Source organism: Castanea sativa, chromosome 8 (assembly GCF_040712315.1).
Source record: "Castanea sativa cultivar Marrone di Chiusa Pesio chromosome 8, ASM4071231v1".
NCBI lineage: Eukaryota > Viridiplantae > Streptophyta > Magnoliopsida > Fagales > Fagaceae > Castanea > Castanea sativa.
This window is the reverse complement of record NC_134020.1, coordinates 4,318,309-4,340,972: the sequence shown is the minus strand read 5'-3', so window position 1 is coordinate 4,340,972 and position 22,664 is coordinate 4,318,309. Positions and strand designations below refer to the sequence as shown.

Below are 22,664 nucleotides of genomic sequence, written 5' to 3'. Positions count from 1 at the left end.
AACTCTTCCAAATGGATGTGAAGACTGCATTTCTCAATGGAGAACTAGATGACGAGATCTATATGGATCAACCTATTGGCTTTGAGGTCAAGGAACAAGGGCGTAAAGTGTGCCACCTTAAGTGTTCCATTTATGGCCTAAAGCAAACGTCTAGACAATGGTATTTCAAATTTCATAAGGCCATTATTTCGATTGGTTTTGAAATGATGGAAGAAGATCATTGTGTGTATGTCAAATGATCAGGAAAGAGTTTACTTATCCTGTCTTTGTATGTGGATGACATTTTGTTGGCTGGAAATGATATGGAGATGATTGTCACCACCAAAAGGTGGTTGTCCTCTATTTTTGAAATGAAGGACATGGGTGAGGCTAATTATGTGCTTGGAGTTAAGATCTTCAGGGATCGCTCAAAGAAGCTTCTTGGTTTGTCTCAAGAAACTTACATAAAGATGATTTTAGAGTGATTCCGTATGCATAATTCCAAACCCATAGACACTCCAATTGAGAAGGGACATACATTAAGCCTTGAAAATTGCCCTAAATCAGAAAAGGAAAAGAGAGAAATGACAAGAGTTCCCTATGCAAGTGCAGTTGGAAGTCTGATGTATGCTATGTTGTGTACTCGACCAGACATCTGTTTTGTAGTTGGTATGGTTAGTCGTTATCAAAGTAATCCAAGACCTGTTTATTGGCAAGCAGTTAAGAGGATTTTTCGATACCTTCGTGGGACATTGGATCTCATTCTTTGCTATCAGGGTGGAGATTTGAGATTGAGAGGTTATTCTAATGCTGACTGGGCCAGTGATAGAGATGAGAACAAGTCCACTACAGGTTATGCATTTCTACTTAGTGGTGCAGCTATCTCTTGGTGTAGTAAGAAACAGTCTTGCATTTCTTTATCCACAATGGAGTTTAAGTATGTTGCTTGTTCAGCAGCAGCACAAGAAGCTGTTTGGTTAAAGAGATTTTTCCAAAGCCTAAAGGTGACATTTCTTGCAGATGAAGCTGTAAAGATGTATTGTGATAGTATGACATGTTGGGGTTTATGCCCTAAAACCCAATTTATTGGCATGTATTTAATAATTAAATTGTTTAATTATATGAGACTATCTATAAATGAATTAAGACATTATCATAGTCCATGAGATGCATTGTATGTGATTTATGTGAAAAGTCACAGAAGATATAAATCACAAGTTCTTTGTAAACTCAGAAGTTTAGTTCATAGTCGGTGATGAAATTGGGCGTTTCATCTGCGAAGACTATAACATATCAACTAAGATGATTTGTCTTGATCATGGAAGTGGAGACTTCTAGTTGATATGTTGATATGTTTTAAGAGTTAAGACATATTGAACTGGACCGCTAAGAGATTTATTATTCTCCTAACGACTGTCAAATGAATAATAAATCTCACGACTTCTATTTACATCAACTCTAAATCCTGAGAGAATAATGGACCTGATCATGAGATGTAGGTTGCTTTGATATATCGAGTGCGAGATCTATTAGTTACGGTCAAAACCTCAGTATGTTGGGCATCCGCATTTAGTGTTGATGGGACATATATTCTCAAGATGGAATTCATAGTCTCTTAATGGAGATACAAAATATTCCCTTGAGATAAGTTTAATGGATTTAGTTATTCAGAGTGTTGGGCCCAACCACTTTAGTAAGGAGTTACTAAAGTATATATTTATGAAATTGGATTTCATAAATATATGACGAATAATATAAATGATTAAACCTGGTACTCGAGATTAAGATGTAGTAATCTTCAAAGTGGCGATCTATATTCACGACTTTGGATTCTTACGAATATTTTAATGAAGGGGTTGCATAATAAAGTCTTAGGATATAATTTATTAATAAGGCTGGAGTGCAATTATATTTATATAGTGGTATTAAATATAATTAATGGTAACTTTGGGCTTGTCAAGAGTTTGACGGAAAAGTCCAAGGCCCATTGGAGCTAGTGTCTTATCGGGTCCCTTTTGGTCCCCACTCCAAGCCACACCACTAAAGCCAATTGGAAAGGCTCGATAGGCCAGGCGATTAGATAATCATTAGTTATAAAGGGAGAAACGTACGAAATTTTTATAAGAAGAGATTAGAAAAGAAAAAAAACGGTGTGTGAGAGAGTGTGAGACACACTTTCATTCTCCCTTTGAAAGCTGATTGAGAGACCACACATCTCTTGGGCGTAAAGTGGAATTGGAGTGAAGATTAAAAGTGTTCCCAAGTCTTAATTTTTGTTTTGAATTTCTCCACACCATGAGTTAACATTGCTCTTGTTCTTAAATTTAAAATTTACGTAGTCGCGGTTTCATATCATGATTGTATAGCATGTGATTGAATTTTAGAATTTAAGAAAACCGTTATCTTTGTGTTTTTCAAATTTCTGCATAAAAATATTGTTCCATAAATTTTGTGTGCATTGATAAATATATGTGATATATTGTTATGCTTGTGCACGAATGGGTCATTGATTCTATAACCATTAATGGAAAAATATTCATAGAATGCGTGTATATATATCACCAAGTGAGATTGGTTGTGCGGTCATTGATTAATGCCAAGGAAACAGTTATTGAACTTCAATAACTGTTTGTGCGTTTGCTTTTGTTAACGCACGGCAAACCGTTATTGAATTTCAATAACTGCCTTTTGGTGAAATTCACTGCCTGGGTTCTTAATTGCACGGTTGAATGGATTTTTGTCCATTGCATGGTTTGACCAATTTCTTTGCATGGTTGGTGATGGCCCACGGTTGATGCATCTAGTTTAATGGCTTGACTTCATGCATCTATTTTCATTTAGAATAAGACAAGATTGTGGCCCACGGTTGAATTGTTTTTGTCCAAATGCTTTTTGGCCATGAATGAATAGAATTTGTATAAGGACAATTCCACCATCTGATAGCACCATAATATATAATATATATATATATATATATATATATATATATATATATATATATGTAAAGTACATATATAGGTATATTATATTATATTATATTATATAGTGTAATAATTATATATTACATATATTAATTTGTATATTATATTAGATATAATATAATATGAATTTTTATATGTAATAAGGGTTTTTTTTTATTACGTTATATATATATTTATATATATTAATGCTAGTTTAATGAAATTTATTCCTAATGAGATTAGGATTATATTTTTTCACGTGTCTAGCATTATTATGGTTCTTGATCTGTAAATCTTCGTTGATAAAATCAAAAAGTGTTTTTGATGGCAGAACAATGAAGATGTCAAAAACGGTTACCTGAAAATTCTGAAAAAATCAGTTTTGCGAGTCCCGATCGATCGAGAATTCCTTTCGACCGATCAAAGGCACTGAATTTTGAATTTTCACTTGTTTTTGACTAAGTGTTAAAACTTTAATAAAAGCAAGGCTATATGATTAATTTTATAGTTCTTAAAAGTTAAGGATATTTATTAATCATTATCTAACTAAAAGACCTACTGAGATCAAAGATGTTAGTTAAATAGAACTCTTAGTCCTAAATTGTTTTATGATTAAAAGTCCTTAATTTATTTTAATTAGAGGGTTTTAATGAGATTAAAATTCTAATTAAAAAGTTATATAGTTTCTAATGAGATTAGAATCTTTTATTTAGTAAATTAAGGAGAGAGTTTTATATAACTAATTTTTGATTCATTAGTGTTTAAGGAATCCTAAATAGTTTAGGACTTCCATTTTAGTTAGTGATTCTAATGAGATTAGAGTCTTGAACAAGTGTAAGGTTATTAGTTGTGATGGGATCATAATTATTTAAGAAAAAAACCCAAATAATGAGTGGGAGTGCTTAAATAACCCTTTTGTTAAGTTTATTGTAATGTGAATAAATACCTTGTCTTGACTTCGAGTCTTGCATTCCATGCGGAGGGTATTTACTTCACGGATTACAAGGTTAAACTTCTTTGTGATTAAGCGAATGTTCGTTACACTAAAGTGACGTGACTTAGTAACATCACATCGAATTTAAACAATTAAACACATTTGATGTGTAGGGTTAAATTTGTGATTAGATCACAATGTTTTTAGGACAATCCACTTGTTTTAAAATTTCTAGTGGGAGAGAGATACAAGGGTTGGATCTCACGGCCTCCATTGTTGGTTCATAGTAGTGTGAAATATATACTTTGTCTTTGCTTCGAGCTTAGCATTCCATGCGGAGAGTATTTATTTCATGGTACTACATGATTGAATTTCTTGGTTTATAGTAGTTTGATCAAACACCTTGTCTTAGCCTCGAGCTTTGCATTCCATGCGGAGGGTGTTTTGTATCATGGCACTACATAATAAACCTGTTTAAGGGGATGAAATGTGGCTACACGTGATTCTAGGTAATGGTGTACACTAGACTAAGTTTGATAGTATTCTCTATGCTGAGTTCTTGCTATTATCACTTAGAGGTCAAAGAAATAGCGGCAAATTATTTTGTTTGGTAAGAGTTACCATGATAGCATTAATAATGAGAGTAATTCTCGCCTAATCGTAGTAGTTGGTATTCACTCTATGCTGAGGAATATTAATTGCGAGATTAGGTTGTCGTTGCACCTAGTATAGTATGTTTTTCGGGTTTTATACTATATGGTTATAGATGCAAAATATAATGTCCCTGTAATTATGTTCATAGTCTCGAATTGAAGTTGCCATAAATTTTTGTTCTCTAACTATTTTTTTTTATTGAATCACATTAACTAAGATATTTTGGACATGGTGCTTAAGGAGTTGAAGTACATATATATGTTTCAATTCAGCATTATCATAATTTCCTATGCATGATGCATTGATGGAAGATGGCTTATGATATGATCATAATCTCCATTGAAATGCTAATATGTTACATTGGCTTTTATCTCAAATGTGCTACAGCATGAGATGCAAGAGTTAGTACTAGACTTAGACTTTGTATTAAGTTTAAATGAGATGTTTGGTATGAAATATCGTGCTACTAGACGATATTTAATATAAGTCATATTTAGTGCCAAGAAAAAGCTTAAGTAGTTCCAATTCTATATCATTTTATGAAAATATTTTCATTTTAAAATGAATTGGAATTCTTGGATGTAGAGATTAAATGTTAATCTCATATGGATATGATCCATAAGTCCATGTTAGAATCATTTGACCAATTCAGATTGTTTTGAAAATAAATTTCTTTTATATTATCTGAATTGATGAGTGAGTTCTACACAACGGAAGACATCCTAAAAGCTAAGGCTAGGATCAATATGATTTAATCAAATTCTTAGCCTAGACCAAAAGGAAAAGGTGGTAAGAAGAGGAATTAAAATACCAAACAGTTGGGCAAGCTATTTGCCCTAGTAGTTGCCAAAAGGAAATTAGACTCAAAAGTATGACCAAAAGGAAAGTGTTTCCGTTTTGGTAGAGCTAAGTTTTGTCCATGATTGTTTTCTAGATGGAGATTTACGTGTTTTACTTTTTAAAGAGAAAGTTTTCATCCTTTGGTATTGTATGTTTTTGGCACTTTTGTCTAGATCTTATTAATCTAAATGATATTCAAGATTGGTGAAAGATGGGTTTTTAGAACCATTATCTTGTTAAATTCTCAATCTATGAATTCTATTTAGATGATAATATGATCTAGGGTTCCTTTATTGTAAATGAATATAATATCAATGACTTCTTTAAGTCAGTGCATACATAAAGGAGGAATAAGACTCTTTTAGAAATAGTAAAGTACATGATAAGTATTTCCATTTCCTTATTTCTTTTGGAGATATACTCTATGTATTACTATACATTTTCTAAAATTGATTTCAAAAGTTTGTTCTTAAGACATTTGTCAAATTGTGGATTAGGTAAAAAACCTAGTATATGATACTTCTACTTTTGGGGATGTCCAGCACTTGTGCTAGAAAGTAAGTCTAACAAAATGAAATCAAAAGGTAGAAAAATGTGTGTTGTTTATGTTGGGTATCCAAAAGGAATTTCAAAAGATTGTTTTGGTAGTCATAATGAAGATAAGATGTTTGTAAAGTACAAATACAAAGTTCTTGATGATGACTATGTAAATAATCTTAAAGCTATACATAGAATCGTTCTAGAAGAAAAATGTCAGAATTTGTTGTAAGACAACTATGAAATACGTTTAGAAATGAGATGGTTGTATTAGATAAATCACAAGGAATTATTCTAGATATATAGCTAATACACCAATACAATATCGTAGTGGGAGGATTATCAATTATCAAATAAATTCATACTTTTGGAATAAACTTTTGAAGTCATTCTGCAAGGATATGAATTGGATCATCGGTCCTACGTTGAGGCAATAGATGATAAAAATATGGATTACTGGATCAAGGTTATGTAAATAGAATTAGATTCTATTTAAAGTCTAGAACTTGTAGAGGAGCCTAATGGAATTAAGCCTATTGTTCTCAAATAGGTCTACAAGAAAAATTGAGATTGATAGATTTGAAGGTGCAAACCTTCAAAGTCAAGACTAATGGTGAAAATATTTATTCAGAACGAAATGGTTCGACTATGAAAAGATTTTTTCACCAAGAGTCAAGTTTGACTCTATCTAGATTCTCTTATCCATTATATTTTATTTGGATGAAATATAGCAATAGATATCAAGAAAGCTTCTTTTAGTAGCAATCTTGAGAAAGACATCTATATGATGTAACTAGACTTGTACATAGCAAAGAAACGGTAGTATTTAGATTGCAAGTTCCTTAAATTCCATTTAAGGATTAAAGCAAGCATCTAAATCATAAAATATTATCTTTGATCAAGAAATCAAATTGTTTGATTTTGATCAAATATTAAAAGGCCTTATGTGTGTGTAGCTATATAGAATAATAAATTTCTTAATGTATGTTGATGACATTCTAATCATTTAGAATGATGTTGATTTATTGTCATCAATGTGTTTTTGGTTGTCTAGTCCTGTTTGATATAAAGTACTTAGGAAAGACTGGTCACATCCTAAGAATTAAATTTTGTTATAATTCAGAAATTAGGATGTTGGGTCTATCTCAAACTGCTTAAATAGATTAGATTCTAGCCAAGTATAGCATATAATACTTCAAGAAAGGATTCTTTCTTTTTAAGTTTGAAGTTCCTTTATATAGGATTGTGGTCCTAAGACATATAAAAGGAAGAGCATATTAAGACGGTTCCTTATATCAAAAAGATAGGAAGTCTTTATGCTATGCTACATGCTAGGCTAAATATCTATTTTACGGTGGACATAGTAAGCAAATATCAATTGAATCAAAGATCACTTAAGTTAGTGGGAGTAAAGCATATACTCAAATATCTTATGGGAATGAGGTGTTATATGCTTGTCCACAGAAGTGAAGTTTTGATTATTACTGGATGTGCAAATACTAATTTGTAGTTTGATTGTGATTCATGAAGTTGGATTTCAAGATATGTGTTCATCCTTGGTGGTGAAGATACACATTATGAAATTGAACTTCAAGATATATGTTCACTCTAGGTGGTGAAGATACACATTAAGTGTAAATGATATCTTCTCATTAGAGAGATATGAGTACATGAGAAATAGTAGTAGTAGAAAAGATAATTTATGCAATAAATTTGGCTATAACTTGTTTCCAAGCCTTGCCTTAGAGTGATTATGAATTACTCTAAAGGGAAATAAGTGTCAGATATATGATAAATTGTCTTTGAGGGCAAGTGGGAGATTGTTGGGGTTTATGCCCTAAAACCCAATTTATTGGCATGTATTTAATAATTAAATTGTTTAATTATATGAGACTATCTATAAATGAATTAAGACATTATCATAGTCCATGAGATGCATTGTATGTGATTTATGTGAAAAGTCACAGAAGATATAAATCACAAGTTCTTTGTAAACTCAGAAGTTTAGTTCATAGTCGGTGATGAAATTGGGCGTTTCATCTGCGAAGACTATAACATATCAACTAAGATGATTTGTCTTGATCATGGAAGTGGAGACTTCTAGTTGATATGTTGATATGTTTTAAGAGTTAAGACATATTGAACTGGACCGCTAAGAGATTTATTATTCTCCTAACGACTGTCAAATGAATAATAAATCTCACGACTTCTATTTACATCAACTCTAAATCCACCGAGAGAATAATGGACCTGATCATGAGATGTAGGTTGCTTTGATATATCAGGAGTGAGATCTATTAGTTACGGTCAAAACCTCAGTATGTTGGGCATCCGCATTTAGTGTTGATGGGACATATATTCTCAAGATGGAATTCATAGTCTCTTAATGGAGATACAAAATATTCCCTTGAGATAAGTTTAATGGATTTAGTTATTCAGAGTGTTGGGCCCAACCACTTTAGTAAGGAGTTACTAAAGTATATATTTATGAAATTGGATTTCATAAATATATGACGAATAATATAAAGGATTAAACTGTGTACTCAAGGATTAAGATGTAGTAATCTTCAAAGTGGCAGTCTATATTCATGACTTTGGATTACTACGAATATTTTAATGAAGGGGTTGCATGCATAATAAAGTCTTGGGATATAATTTATTAATAAGGCCTAGAGTGCAATTATATTTATATAGTGGTATTAAATATAATTAATGGTAACTTTGGGCTTGTCAAGAGTTGACGGAAAAGTCCAAGGCCCATTGGAGCTAGTGTCTTATTGGTCCCTTTTGGTCCCACTCCAAGCCACACACTAAAGCCCAATTGGAAAGGCTCAATAGGCCAGCCCAATTAGATAATCAGTTAGTTATAAAGGGAGAAACATACAGAATTTTTATAAGAAGAGATTAGAAAAGAAAAAAAAAACGGTGTGTGAGAGAGTGTGAGACACACTTTCATTCTCCCTTTGAAAACTGATTGAGAGACCACACATCTTGGGCGTAAAGTGGAATTGGAGTGAAGATTAAAAGTGTTCCCAAGTGCTTCTAATTTTTGTTTTGAATTTCTCCACACCAAGGTACGCTATCTTGTTCTTAAATTCTGAAATTTACATGGTGCATGTTATCAATCATGAATGAAATAGATCCTAGTTCGTTGCTTCCGCTGTGGGTTTTGTATGAGATACAAAACTAGAATTTTTCCTTCATGACAGCCTTGGCTCATGCTAAAGATCTTAAGTATCTAGCAAAAGCAAACACATACAGACTCATTATAACTACATTCGTCTTGCTATTACACAAGGAGAGGTGATCCTCCAACATATCTCCACTAGCAGGATGGTGGCTAATCCACTTACTAAAGCCATTGCTAGAGATGCCTTTCAGGCTCATGTTAGGAGTTTGGGACTTTGTAGGATTTGATATGTTTTTGGATACCTTATGGACATTTATGCTTATTCATACTTTATGCAATAATGATGTTATTCATTTTGATTCATCTTGTGATGTGATTGATATTGCATATTGAGCACAAATTATTTGAGAATATGTCACCAGGCTTAGATCAGTCTACTCACATAGACGATCAAGCTAGTGCTTGAGTAGCGAGCAAGATGAGACATAGTGATCACTTTGTTTTTTTGTAAATCAAGTAAGTGATTATATTGACGCTTAGGGAGCCGTGCAAGATAATATAATGAATGTCGCCTTAGTTAGGCTAAGATGAGACTTATGGGAGTCGCACTTGAAGTGTATCCACAACTTCATGAAGCCTGAATAGAGCCAAATGTGAGATCTTGGACATGAACTTGGTGTGTAACTGTGATAAGAAACTCAGGTTGGTTGCCTCTGTGGCAATTGGACTAAGATTTGTACGGTGTTTGAGTGTGACAAGCCTAGTTGAGTGGGAGCTCCACCGTAGCATACAAATTATACTGTATGTGCTATAGCCGACCAATTAAGGAAGTGATTGGATATATCCTTACTCCGTCACTATGTGAGCCCTAGTCGACCATTATATGGTCCATTTTGTGCCCTTTTTCGACCTAGAACTATGTCATGAAGTGAATGCCTGATGTCGCTACTTTAGCATGTCATCTCAGGGCCATGATATATACGGTCTCACGGAGCATGTTTGGAAAAGCGGTCAAGTGTGAATGAATTGACATGAGTGTCTGGGGAAGATTATTTAGAACACAATTTATTTTATGGCTCATAGCCCGGGCGATTATGAGGAATTTGTTTTTCAACATAATCATGAGCATATTATATTGTATAGAATCAAGTGTTGCTTTGAGTTTATTTTTTGAACTCATGAGGGATTAAAGAAACTTGATTGGGTGTGATTAAATAATCTAGGGCATAGACGAGATATTATGAGTGATGTACTATGTTAGTTTAGATGGTGACTTAATATAGTACTCCTACCCTACACCTTCTCGTTAGGTCGCACACTCCATTTTTCTATATAAAGAGAGGATTGGACAAGAGATTGAGAGGAGCCATTTTTTACTGTAGTGCCCAGTGTGGACGAGTGGGAGATGTTAGAAATTGGGCTGGTTTTGACCCAACCCATAAACCATGGCCCATGGATCGTCCACATGGGCTATTTGATAAGTAAGTTTAAATTTAAACTAACTGATATTGATATGAGTTATCAATATCAGTAGTGGGGTAATTTAAACTTAACAAATATTGATATGAGTTATCAATATCAGTAGAGGAGTAATTTAAATTTATCAGATGAGATCTTTTAGGGATCACATATATCTGATAATAAGTGAATCTCTACTAGTATTTAAAATACTCCTATATCAGTTAAAAAGATGATGATAGACACAGTGAGTGAACATACGTATAGTTTTGAGTGCTCTCTCAAAATAAGCCATCTCTCTAGGACACCATCAATTGTTCCCTAGAATTTGGAGGGTGGAAATTAGGAGAGACTCTAGTAGCCTCTCCTACGACTTGGAGGTGATCCACAAAGGAGATTGTGAGGAGTTTGTAAAGCAAGCAAAGGATAAGATCCGGGCATTTGGTGATCTATTCCACCAAAGGTATGTGTCTATATAACCTCTAGTAAAGTATATAATTTTATTCAACAGTTATCCTATTGCATTATGAAGAATTAAAGATAGTGTATATGAATATAATATTATTCTATTACATAGCATGATTTGAATATTTTTTTTGAGAAACAGCCCCAAGCGGCCTTTTATTTAATAGCTAAATAGTCAGAAACATAAACCTTAAAAATATCAGGAGGAACAGACTCCTTCCAGACTAAAACGGGAAAATAAAGTCTTGCTCTCTTGGCTAAAGCGTGAGCCAAAACATTGCCTTGCCGGAGTGTATGAGAGAGAGAAGTTTTGAAGAGAACTAGCTGAAGACAGTATTTCTTTAACAAGATGACCACATGATGGATGGAATAATCACTGATTTTTTATAGTAGAGATGGACACTTTTGAATCACCTTCGAAAACTGAACTGTGCATATCTAACCCATGGACGAAATGAACTGCTCTTCGTGCTACAAGAGTTTCAAGGATAGCTATTGAGGAAGGCAAGCGAATAATCTCAGCCAAGGCTACCAAAACTTCTCCATGAGAATTTCGAACTATGACACCGATACTCGCTACATTCAGATCTTCAAAAACAGCGCCATCACAATTTGTTTTCATAGTAACAAGATCAGCAGGTTTCCATGCATACAGTTTTTCGTGGGCCTCTTTGTGCATGATGCTTACTGTGTTGTTGCTGAAAATCCTGAAGGTATTGTCCCGCCAAACTCACAATTTTCTCCGTTAGGGCAACTAAATTATTATTTTGGCACTTATTCCTTCTGTTCCATAGAGACCAACACAACATGGCAAAAAGCTCCGAACTACGAGTGCCTGAAGCTATTAGACCAAACAGATAGGAAAATGACGTTAGTTTGAAATTTTTAGAATTTAAACCACCAAATTCTTTAACCCAAATCGGTCTAACATTGCTGCATCCTCACTGTGAGAGACTGAGAACTTGGGTTGCTCTCAAAAAAGAGATTTGGGTGCTTTAAGGCACATCTCTTTTGGGTAGTGATGTGGAGTCGTCGCTAATTTTTTACACAAAAAAATATGAAAAAATAAATACAATTACATATTCAAAATACATCAAATGTTATCGATTGAATAAAAAAAGTACAATTTGGTAGATTAACCTTACAAGGCTTTGGTCCTAGTTACAATCTATGCAAAAAAAAAAAAATACAAAACTTTGGTCCTGGTTACAATCTACCAAAATTAAAGACAAAACTAATCTACTAACCAAAATCCTAAGTACAGGGGCTAGGTTATGGACTGGGAAGGTGTTAGGCACCCATTCCGCCCAGATAGAGTCTGGTTTTCTAAACGCTAATGACCATTATATACCCTTTTTGTATGATGCTGAATGATATGTAATAATACACATGACAAACACTTGACAAAAATTAATTTAAACAAATTTGCCTTATGAATAATATCCTCTTTTTAAAGAAAAATCAAATCCGTTTTAAAAAAAAAAAAATGAGACTTGATTTGTGAAAATCAGATCCGTTTTTTGTAAAAGGTAAAAAGAAAGATTTTATCAAAAAAAAAAAAAAGATCTATTGTTTGTAAAGGTAAAAAAATGAGACTTGATTTGTAAAAATCAGATCTATTTTTGTAAAATGTAAAAAGAAAGATTTTATCAAGGAAAATCAGATTTGTTGTTTGTAAAGTTAAAAAAATGAGACTTGATTTGTAAAAATCAGATCTGTTTTTGTAAAGTTAAAAAAAATAGGATTTTTAAAAGAGGATTCATACTTATGAGACAAACTTATTATGCATGCACCACATATTAAAAAAAAAACTTTAACCTAGCTCTTAATTTCTTCTTTGAAATTTCAAAATCTACAATTTTATAACAAAAAAACTTTTCAGAAAAATTTTCAAATCTGTATTTAATCAAAATACAGATCTGTTTTGTGACCAAAAAAATTCCAATCTGTATTTAATGAAAATACAGATAAGTTTTGAGACCAGAAAAAATTCAAATCTGAATTTAATAAAAATACAGACCAGTTTTGTGTCCAGAAAAAATTCAAATCTGTATTTAATGAAGATACAGACCAGTTTTGAGTTTTTTAAAAATTCAAATCTGTATTTAATGAAAATACAGACTAGTTTTGAGTTAAAAAAAAAAAAAAGATTTTGATGATCATTAGTAGATTTTGAAATCAAAGAAAAAATTAAAACAAACAATCAACTAAAGAACATGTCAAAGAAAAATTTCAACAAAATCTAAGCATGGCAATCATGTATTAAGAACAAGGCACAATAAAAATAAAACATATTAACCACATTCATGCAACAAACAACCACAACATACTAATTAATGGAAAGGAAAAAAAGACAGATAGAAGAACTGAGCGTGCTCTTGAAATAAAAGAATATTTTAGAAATCAAAGAAGCTTTCACTTCTTTGAGGTCTAAAATACTTTACTTACAAAAAAGAAGTTCTTAAAGCAAAAGCTTTCAGAACGTCTTTAATGTAAGGGGAGTAGAGAAGTCCGAAAAGGAGAGCCCTTAATTTTGATATTTTTCCTCTACTTATAGAGGTTAGGATGCCTAAAAAATAAGCTGAATGAGATCAGATATGAATTGGAACGCGTCCTTATCTCTAAAAAGTCAAAAAAGATAGGCTTTATCTCAATTAGGAAGTTCCTGGGCTGGGCCGAGCATTTGGGCCAATAGGCACTCCAGGAGCGTCGACAGGCCCTCTTGGGTGCCAAGTCTGCTTTTGAGTTTTGGCTCGATTTGGACTCCTTTCTTGAGGAGTTTTGAGCTGAAAATTGCACCTAGATGCGTTTCTGATTCGTATTCCAAAAATGAATCCATTTTTCTTGATATTCAGGTCTTTAAAGTGATAATTATCTTGTAGATAATTATTCTAAAAAGAATTGATTATCCATTACTTCTTTGTTATCTGATTATCCACTTTATGCTCATGCAAGCAGGCTTATTTTTGATACTAACCAACAACCAACAACCAATCACAAAATTATTTAATTAATTTTAATTGTTTGACCAATCAAAATTAATTTAAATCAATCATGCGTGATTGGTTCTACCCAAACAAAATGCATGCGGATTGTGAAAACTTGATTATGTGATATTTTTCAATCCGACGGTCTAATTCAGGAATCAGACATACTATCGCGATCTTTAGAATCTCAAGATCATTTTTATGATATACAATGAATGAATTAATGCATGTAGTGCAACTCTAAATTTTGGGTATATGAATGATCACTCTAGCCATCTTCCAAGATTAGATTATGGGTGCAAAATTGAGTGTCTACACCTATAGAGCATGAAGTACGGTTTCTTCCTCCATTTTGCATTTGCTGCATAGGGAAGAGTTCACCACTTTCCTCTTCACGAAGTTATTCATGCTTGGGAGTGAATTTGTACATGCTCGCCGAATGAAAGTTTTCACTTTCTTTGGCACTTTCAAATTCCATACTCCTAACCAGAATTTTTTTTGAATTCTCACAACTTGAACCCGATGCCCTTTTTTATTTTATTTTCTAGGTCATAGAGAAGATGGTAGCCCAATTTAACCGTGTACATACTAGATGTTGAATTTGGCCAAATTAATATGTCATCTTGAGGGGTCATGCAGATTAGTATAGATTTGATTCTTTGGGCTTCAAATGGTAAAAACAAATTATCAATCAGCAGGACATTCCACCAACTTGATTCTCTATCCAACAACTCGGCCACCTTTGCATTAGTGGGCAAAAAAGAGGGAGCAGAAACCACCTTACCACAATCATCTCCCAATAGCCAATTATCATAATAGATATAAGTCGAATTACCATAACCGATCCTCCATGTGGCTCCTGGAGAAATAACCTTGCGAGCACCAAGAATACTCCTCCAAGCATAGGATCCAGCTTTGGTTTTTGCCTCGAAGATATTTCCAAAAGAAACATACTTCGCCTTGAACACTCTATAGAACAAAGAGTTAGTATCATATAATAGACGCCATAATTTTTTTGCTAACATAGCTTCATTGAATTTCTTAACTCTTTGAATCCCATCCTACCTTTTGATTTTGTTAAGCATAAGGTCTCCCAACTCTTCCAATGAATTTTGCTATCACCACGCTCACCTTACTAAAACTTTTTAATCAGAACCTTGATAGCATGAAAAAGCCCCACAAGTAACTAAAGCAACTCATATCAAAGGTTGGTATGGCTTGGACCACAACCTTCAACAAAACTTCCCTACCAACTTGAGATAGTAATTTCTGCATCCACCCTTGTAATTTCCCCCAAATTCTCTCCTTTATAAAGATAAGACTGTCTTTTTTATTTTTTCGACAACCGCAGGAAGGCCTAAATATTTTTCATACTCCTTGATCTTTGGAACCCCCAAAAAGTCTTTTAGTGATTCTTTGACAGCTTCAGCAACCCCCTTACCAAAGAATAGATTTGTCTTCTCTCTATTTACCTTTTGCCCCGACGCTACTTCATATTGGGTTAGGATAATTTGAATAGTTTTAACATCACTCATTTTCGCCCTACAGAAGAGTAGACTATCATTGGTAAAAAATAGATGGGATATTTGTGGCCCATTCCTGCATAGGGAAAAGCCTTTAAGATCACCACAATTTACAGCCCTTTGGATCAACCCATTCAAACCCTCTAAACAAAGTAAGAAAAGGTAGGGAGACAAGGATCACCTTGTTTAATTCCTTTGGTAGGTATGATATTGCCCTGTGGTTCCCCATTTACAAGTATAGAATATGAAATGGAGCTAATACATTCCATAATCAACCCTATCCACCTTTCATGAAACCCCATCTTAGCCATCAAATTCTTGAGAAAACTCCATTCCACTCTGTCGTATGCTTTGCTCATATCTAGCTTCATAGCCATAAAACCCTCTTTGCTAGTCTTTTTTTTTTCATGTGATGCAAGGACTTAAAAAAGCAACAAGTATATTATCTGAAATTGCCTTATCTGACTGGAAGGCACTTTGGACTCTGAGATTATAGTAGTAAAAAGCTTTTAAGCCGGTTTGCTAGCACTTTGGAAATCAACTTATACAATATATTATACAAAGCAATAGGTCAATATTACGTTACTCTCTCAGGACATTTAACTTTAGGAATAAGAGTAATATAAGTGTGGTTAATGCTAGCTGGAGTTTTACCTATATTCAAGCAAGTCAAAACTGCCAAGTAAACATTAGCTCCAATTTTGTCCCAATATTGCTGGTAGAAAATGGGGGACATCCCATCAGGACCCAGGGCGTTAAGAGGGGACATTTGCTTGAGGGCAAGATCTACTTCAAGTCTGGAAAATTCTCCCAAAAATTTCTCATTCATTTCTCCTGTCGGTACCCGAGGTGTTGCCTCCAAAACTGCTGTCATTTGGCTCGGGTTTGAAGATGAAAATAGATTTTTATAGTACTCTACAAATAAACAAGCCACCTGATCATCCTCTTCACACCATTCTCCATTTGAATTGCGAAGTCCCTTAACTAAATTCCGTTTAAATCATTGTGAGGCTCTGCTATGAAAATAACTGGTATTTTGGTTCCCTTCCTTTAGCCAATGTAGTTTTGACCGTTGCTGCCACAACTATTCTTTAGTAGTTAAAAGGTCCCTCACCTCAGCCTTTAAAACATGAACCTGTTGTCCATCTCCTCCTTGGCAGCATCCCTTTCAGCTATCTTCAGTTGTCTCATTTTGTTCTCTAAATCCCATATGATGTTACCAAAAGAAGCTTTACTCCATGAACGCAGCTTCCTTTGATAGTTTTCGAGATTTTTCTCCACAACTGAGATAGGGGACAAAGAAAAGAAAGTATCATCCTAGGCACTCTCCACTGTTGTGTGATAACCTTCATCCTTCAACCACACTTTTTCAAACCTCCGTGGTTTCTATCTTCAGGTTGGTAAACCTGCTGGGTGAATAAGAGTTGGTTTGTGGTTAGAGGTGCCACATTCCAAATGTACCACTTTAGTTAATGATATCCACTCATTGTTCGTCACAGCTCTATACAATCTTTCTCACGCTGTAATCACCCCGTGAGCCTTTTGCACTAGGTGAATTTATTTCCTATGAACCCCAGGTCGGCAAATCCACAAACATCTAAAGTGTCCCTAAAGTCTTGCATCTATTTTTCTGGTCTTAGTCTCCCCCCAAATTTCTCACGAGACTTAAGAATCTCATTAAAATCCCCCGCACATAACCATGGCAAAGAAAACCTGTGATTCAAAGTCTTTAAAAGATTCCAACCTTCATGATTTATAAGTTTCAGGTCAGACATAAAACTCGGTAATTGCCAAGAAATTCCCTTCTCCTTATTTACAGCTGCATCAATATGATTTAAAGAGGAAGTATCCACCGAGATGTGAATATTGTTTTTCACAGTAAAACCAAACCACCGCCCTAGTGACTTTAGACACAACGTGTTGCTGTCCAAAATCAAGGTTTTTCAAAAGTCTCTTTAGCCTTGCTTCATCCAACCATGTTTTGACTAAGAACACGACTACAGGATCTTGTGCTCGTATCTTATCACCGAGCTCCTGAATTGTTTGTGGGTTCCCAAGCCCACAACAATTCCAAACTAAAAAACTCATTACTTCTGGCAAGGCTGATGGACGGTTGCTACCAATAACAAATTAATTTCCTCCTCAGAATATGAAACCAAATGACATTTACTAGTTAACTCAATTTGATCATCCAGTCCGAGAATAAGGCATTTCAACGAATTGCTATTCGAATTTGGCACCAAAACCTGGCCAGGCTGAGCTAATTGTGTCCATTTTTACCTTGAAGGGAAGGTCCACAAACACTGTTAGCCTTTAAATTACCTCCCACGAATTCAGTAGTAGTTTGGACGGGTTTAGTGAGGGAAGTAAGGTCATGTGAGATTGAGGGAGGTAGGTCACGTGGTGGTTTAGGAGGAATATACACTTCAAAGCCAACTGTATATGTAACACCCAAATTAATGGAAAATTATTAACTACTTTCGGAGTACCCTAAATGCATACTTTCCCTCTCACATAAATGGCGGGTTCCACCATGAATTTAATTAGTGGGACCCACCATTCATGTAAGAGGAGGGAGCACGCGTTTATGGTATTCCGGGAGTACACAATAATTTCCCCAAATTAATTGTGATACAATCTCCCACAATTTCAGAATCAAAAGAGTCAAAGATGCTGATGTCCTTATCTATCGCATTCAATTTCTCCTCAAACATAGCTTCCTTATTATCTTATCCTGTAAATAAAGACTCCATCCGAGAAGTTTGTAACATTGACTTGGTTGGAATAGGTAACTTATTTGAATTGGAATTTTCCTGAAAGTTAGCCCCCAATCCCGGGAATTCAAATTTGTAACCAAAACGAAATTAATGTTCTCCCCACAATTCTCATATTCTATAGTTGGCTCAAGTAGCTCAGACATGGTGTTTTCAGGTTCTTTCTCCTCCACTATCAATCTAGCCTCCACCTCTGGTTGCCTGCCCTTGTTACGAGAAAAATATTCTTGATGATTCCGAAAATCGTCAGTAAGTCACACGGTCTTCACATGGTCCCGATAGAGAACCTGCGCAACACAAAAGCTGAAGACCTTAAGAGGAGTACCGGTGTGGTATCGGCCAAATACCCTCCGATGGTCAAGTTAGAGAAACCTCTTATTCGCAACTCTAGAATGCCAGAGCTGGGGTGAATAATGCGTACCTTGATATATGAGGGTTTTGGGGTATTTATAGTAGTGTGGGGTTGACATCCGTGCCTTGGCCAAGAAGTTCTTCCCTTCTAGGAGAGAACCTTTTGGATTTCGCATATCTTCTAGAGATCTTTTCCTTATAGGAGTATTCTTGATTAGGGTTAAGCATGTGGCGCAAGAACTTTCATTATGAACGTATGCATGGAGACCAAGTAAGGCTATGGTTGGAGGTTCTCTTACCCTCTTCAGCTTTGTTCCTGTTAGCCTATCGAGGCGGCCCTTTATTAGGGTCGTTAGCTTATAGCGTCAATCCCATTAAGGTCGTTAGCTTGTAGCATCGTCCCTTTGTTAGGGTCGTCAGCCGTTATGAAGCTGTTGACTTCATGATGCAGTCACTTGTGGTAAGCATAACCCGACGGGACCATTGGGTTCGTCGCATTTTTCCTCGTCATGGTTTAACTACCAAATTATCCTTATCAGCTGCCCCTATTCCATAGCCTCGTCAGCTTTGGCTGACGAGTTATGGAGTACACATCGTCAGGAAGGTCATTCATGTGTGATACCTCAAGCCGCCTTCATTAAATGCTTGTACACGCGACGCAAACTGATTGGCTCCGTTTCTGGATGAGCATGTCACTTTGTCTTCCGTGCCCTCTTTGACTATAAATATTTCACCTCCCCTCTCATTTCCAACTTTTCATCCTTTGCTGCTTTTGAGAGAGAGAGACCGTTGCTTATTGTACTCCCTCCGTTCGTTAGCCTCTTGGCCTCGTCATCTTTGCTGCCGTCAACTTCTTAGGACCGTCAGTTTTTCTAGGGAATCGTCCATCTGTAAGTTCTCTTTTCTTTTAATCTACCTTTTATTTTTATTTTTCTAGCTAGTAGACTCTATAGTGAGGTCGTCGACTTAGGTTCTTAGAATGAATCCATCGCTTGTAGGTAGTCAGATGTTTAGAGAGGCAATGAGTGAACAATCGTCGATCCGCGAGGGAGCGGGTTACGACGAGGTCTTCCAATTAGGTCGTGAGCCTGAGGAGGGCTTCTCCTGGTCAACAGATAAGGAAACGTCAGCCCATTCTTTTGATGAGGAAGTGGAGAGTTGTAGAGAAGGTGAGGTGAGTGAAGGCGAAGACGAGGATGATGAAAGGGAGGAAGAAAGAATAAGTGACGGAGACAAAAAGACTGATGAAGAGGAAGGAGAGAGAAAGGGTGATGGGGGTGAAGGTGACGGTGGTGAGGATGTCTTATAAAGCACCTCGGGAGTCCCTGGGGATGACCGTCCTTTCATTCTACCCAAGAAATGGACCATCAATGAATTCTTGCCGACGATGTCGATCAATGTCTTCAAAAACTTACGTGCCCGTTACCAAATTCTAGACGATATCCTAATCCGTCTCCCAGAATAGGGCGAGAAATGTTATTCAGGGCAAACCGCGGATGTTGGCTGGCCAATTTTTTGGGTTTATCCGTCAGCCAGATTGCCCCTAATGCTTGGCGGATATCTATCAGGGCTGAGATCTTATGGGGTCGTTTGAGTGGCGAGAACTGTCAGTTAACCCTTGACGAGTTCTTTTGGTGCTACCGACCCCAGTATATCTCCTCGTCCCAGGGGATATACCATTTTGCAGTAAGGAAGAAGGAGCTAAAGTTGGTATCATATATGCCCGATTCAAATAGGAATTGGAAGGGCAGGAACTTTTTTGTTGAGGGGATGAACGTCGATACCCCACAGTTTTGACAACACTTGGGCTTATGTCAGGGACTCAGGTTGATCCCGTCTACTTTTTTACTTAGTCCATTTATTTGACTTCTAACACCGTATACTTTTCTTTCCAACTAGCGTTTGTCCACAAATTACAGCGGAACAAGAGGACTTTATCCGTTGGGTAACAACCATCTCGTTGGACAAGCGGAAGTGTCGAGACCTGATTACACTCAACACTTTACATTTATACTGCGGAGGTCCAGAGTTGATGCTGAAAGCTTGTAGGTTAAATGCCTACTCCCGTCGACGTATGCATCCCTTAATTTCTCCCGTCTCTTTTGTTTTCGTCGTCTTCTACTGTTCTGATTCTTGCTTCTCGTCTTTTGTAGAAATGGAGGCAGCTAGGTAAAGGGTTTAGGCAGCTGCTGCCAAGAGGAAGGAAGAGGAGAAGAAAACAAAGGGGGAAGGGATGTCTTTGTCAGCCCCCAAGGTTGTCGGGAAGATGGCTACCAAGAGGAAGGCTAACAGGAAAGGTGATCGTTTTCCCAAGAAGGCTGCTATCACTCTTGGGGACAAACAACCTAAAAAGTCGTCACCCCTTAAGCTGAACCACGGGGCAGGCAAGGGGTTAATGACGTCGTTAAGTCCCGTCACTTAGGGTGATTGTCGTCTTCTAACCCATAAGAACTACGCCTTCGAGGTGATGGAGTCCATCCTCACAAGTGAAGAGATAGACCCTTGTGCTGAGCAAGCGACGGAGGAGCTAGGGGCATCAGGCCTTTTTGATCTTGCTTGGGTATGTCTCTTTCCCTACTTTAATACTAGATGGGATTCAGTAGACTAATGTCATGTTTTGTTGTGTAGGCTATGGTTCGTATGAAGGCTTTGTAGGATAGGAGCGTTGCTAAAGAGGGAGTGATTACCTGTCTGCATATGCGCATCAAGAACTTGATTGACGGGCAAGAGCAATACAAGGAGTCTTCTCGTCTTCTTGGTAAAGAGGTGAAGGCGCTAAAGGAACAGTTGGTGGAGGAGGGTCGTCAGAGGAAGCAAGAACAAGAGGCTAAAGTGACGGTGGAAAAGGAGTTGAAAGCTCTTTTAAGCCAGGTGGAAATGGCCAAGAGCGATGATGTGGCAAAATTTAAGGACTCGCAGCCCTTCATAGACGCTTGTGCCGTCTACTATGGTGACAGATTTGAGGACTGCCTAAAACAGGTCAAGTCTGTCTACCCTGACTTAGGTTTATCCAAAGTCAATATGGATGAGCCTCTACCATCAACTCCTGTGGGCGACACCATCCTTGAGGAAAGTGACGATGCTACCAAGCTCGAGGAGGACCCGAAGGTTGATAGCGATGTCCTTGCCCAACCTGCCGTGGATCAACCCGTAGACCTTTTGACCTTGTTAGCCAACCCTCCTACTGTAGAAGGCCTTCCTTCTCAGGGTGTCTAGGAACTTCCTTCCAAGACCGTCAAGAATCCTCAAGATACCCTAGCTTCTTGAACTCACTTCTTTCTTTTTGTAAACTAGATTCAAATCCAAACAATGTTTGATGCCCATTCGTTTTTGGGTTCTACTTGTAAGAAATTTACTTTATTTGTGGTATTTTACATACGTCACTCTTAATATATGTGCTGCTTCTCATTTGGTATGTATACACTTTTATGCCAGGGTACTTAGTGAAATAGGGCGAAGTTGTTTACTTAGATTGTCCTTAAGCTTGTCTGATTTCATCTCGTCATTTTGGTCACTGTTATGGGTCCGTCAGCTTATGGATAACAGCGTCAGCTTTCTTTTAGTTGACTACTTCATCTACTTTTTGGAATCTAATAAATTCATTCATTTTGTAAGTTTAGTAATGAACCCGTCCACTTAGTGGACGTTATTTTAAGCCTATCAACTTTGTGGATTTGATATTAAACTCGTCTATCTTGCAGACTCATCCACTTCGTGGACTTAATAGTAAGGTTGTCATCTTAGTGGACTTAGTAGACTCGTCCACTTTGTGGACTTGATAATAATGCCGTCCTCTTGGACTTATCAATAAGGTCGTCCACTTGGTGGACAATTCATTCATTTTGTGGACTTAACAGTAGACTCGTCCACTTTGTGGACTTATTAATAATGTCGTCCTCTTGGACTTGAAGACTAGCTAATTCCATCCACACGACAAATATGCCAGTCATTTCTGAATAAACTCCTCTTATTATGATGAATGCATATATAAGTAGAAAATTTGTTCAACAAGAATAAACTTCAGCCCTTTGGGCTTAAATGTACTGTAGACAAAAGTAAACTAAGATAAACA

At 36.1% G+C, this 22,664-nt stretch overlaps 1 protein-coding gene across 1 annotated transcript; it reads left to right on the top strand.

Moving 5' to 3' along the window:
- The first annotated feature begins 470 nt into the window (after positions 1–470).
- On the top strand, positions 471–9,500 carry LOC142605767 (secreted RxLR effector protein 161-like). Its single transcript, XM_075777206.1, has 2 exons — positions 471–1,026; positions 9,457–9,500. Exons 1-2 carry the CDS (start codon positions 471–473, stop codon positions 9,498–9,500), a joined length of 600 nt encoding a protein of 199 aa, XP_075633321.1.
- Positions 9,501–22,664: the final 13,164 nt, after the last annotated feature.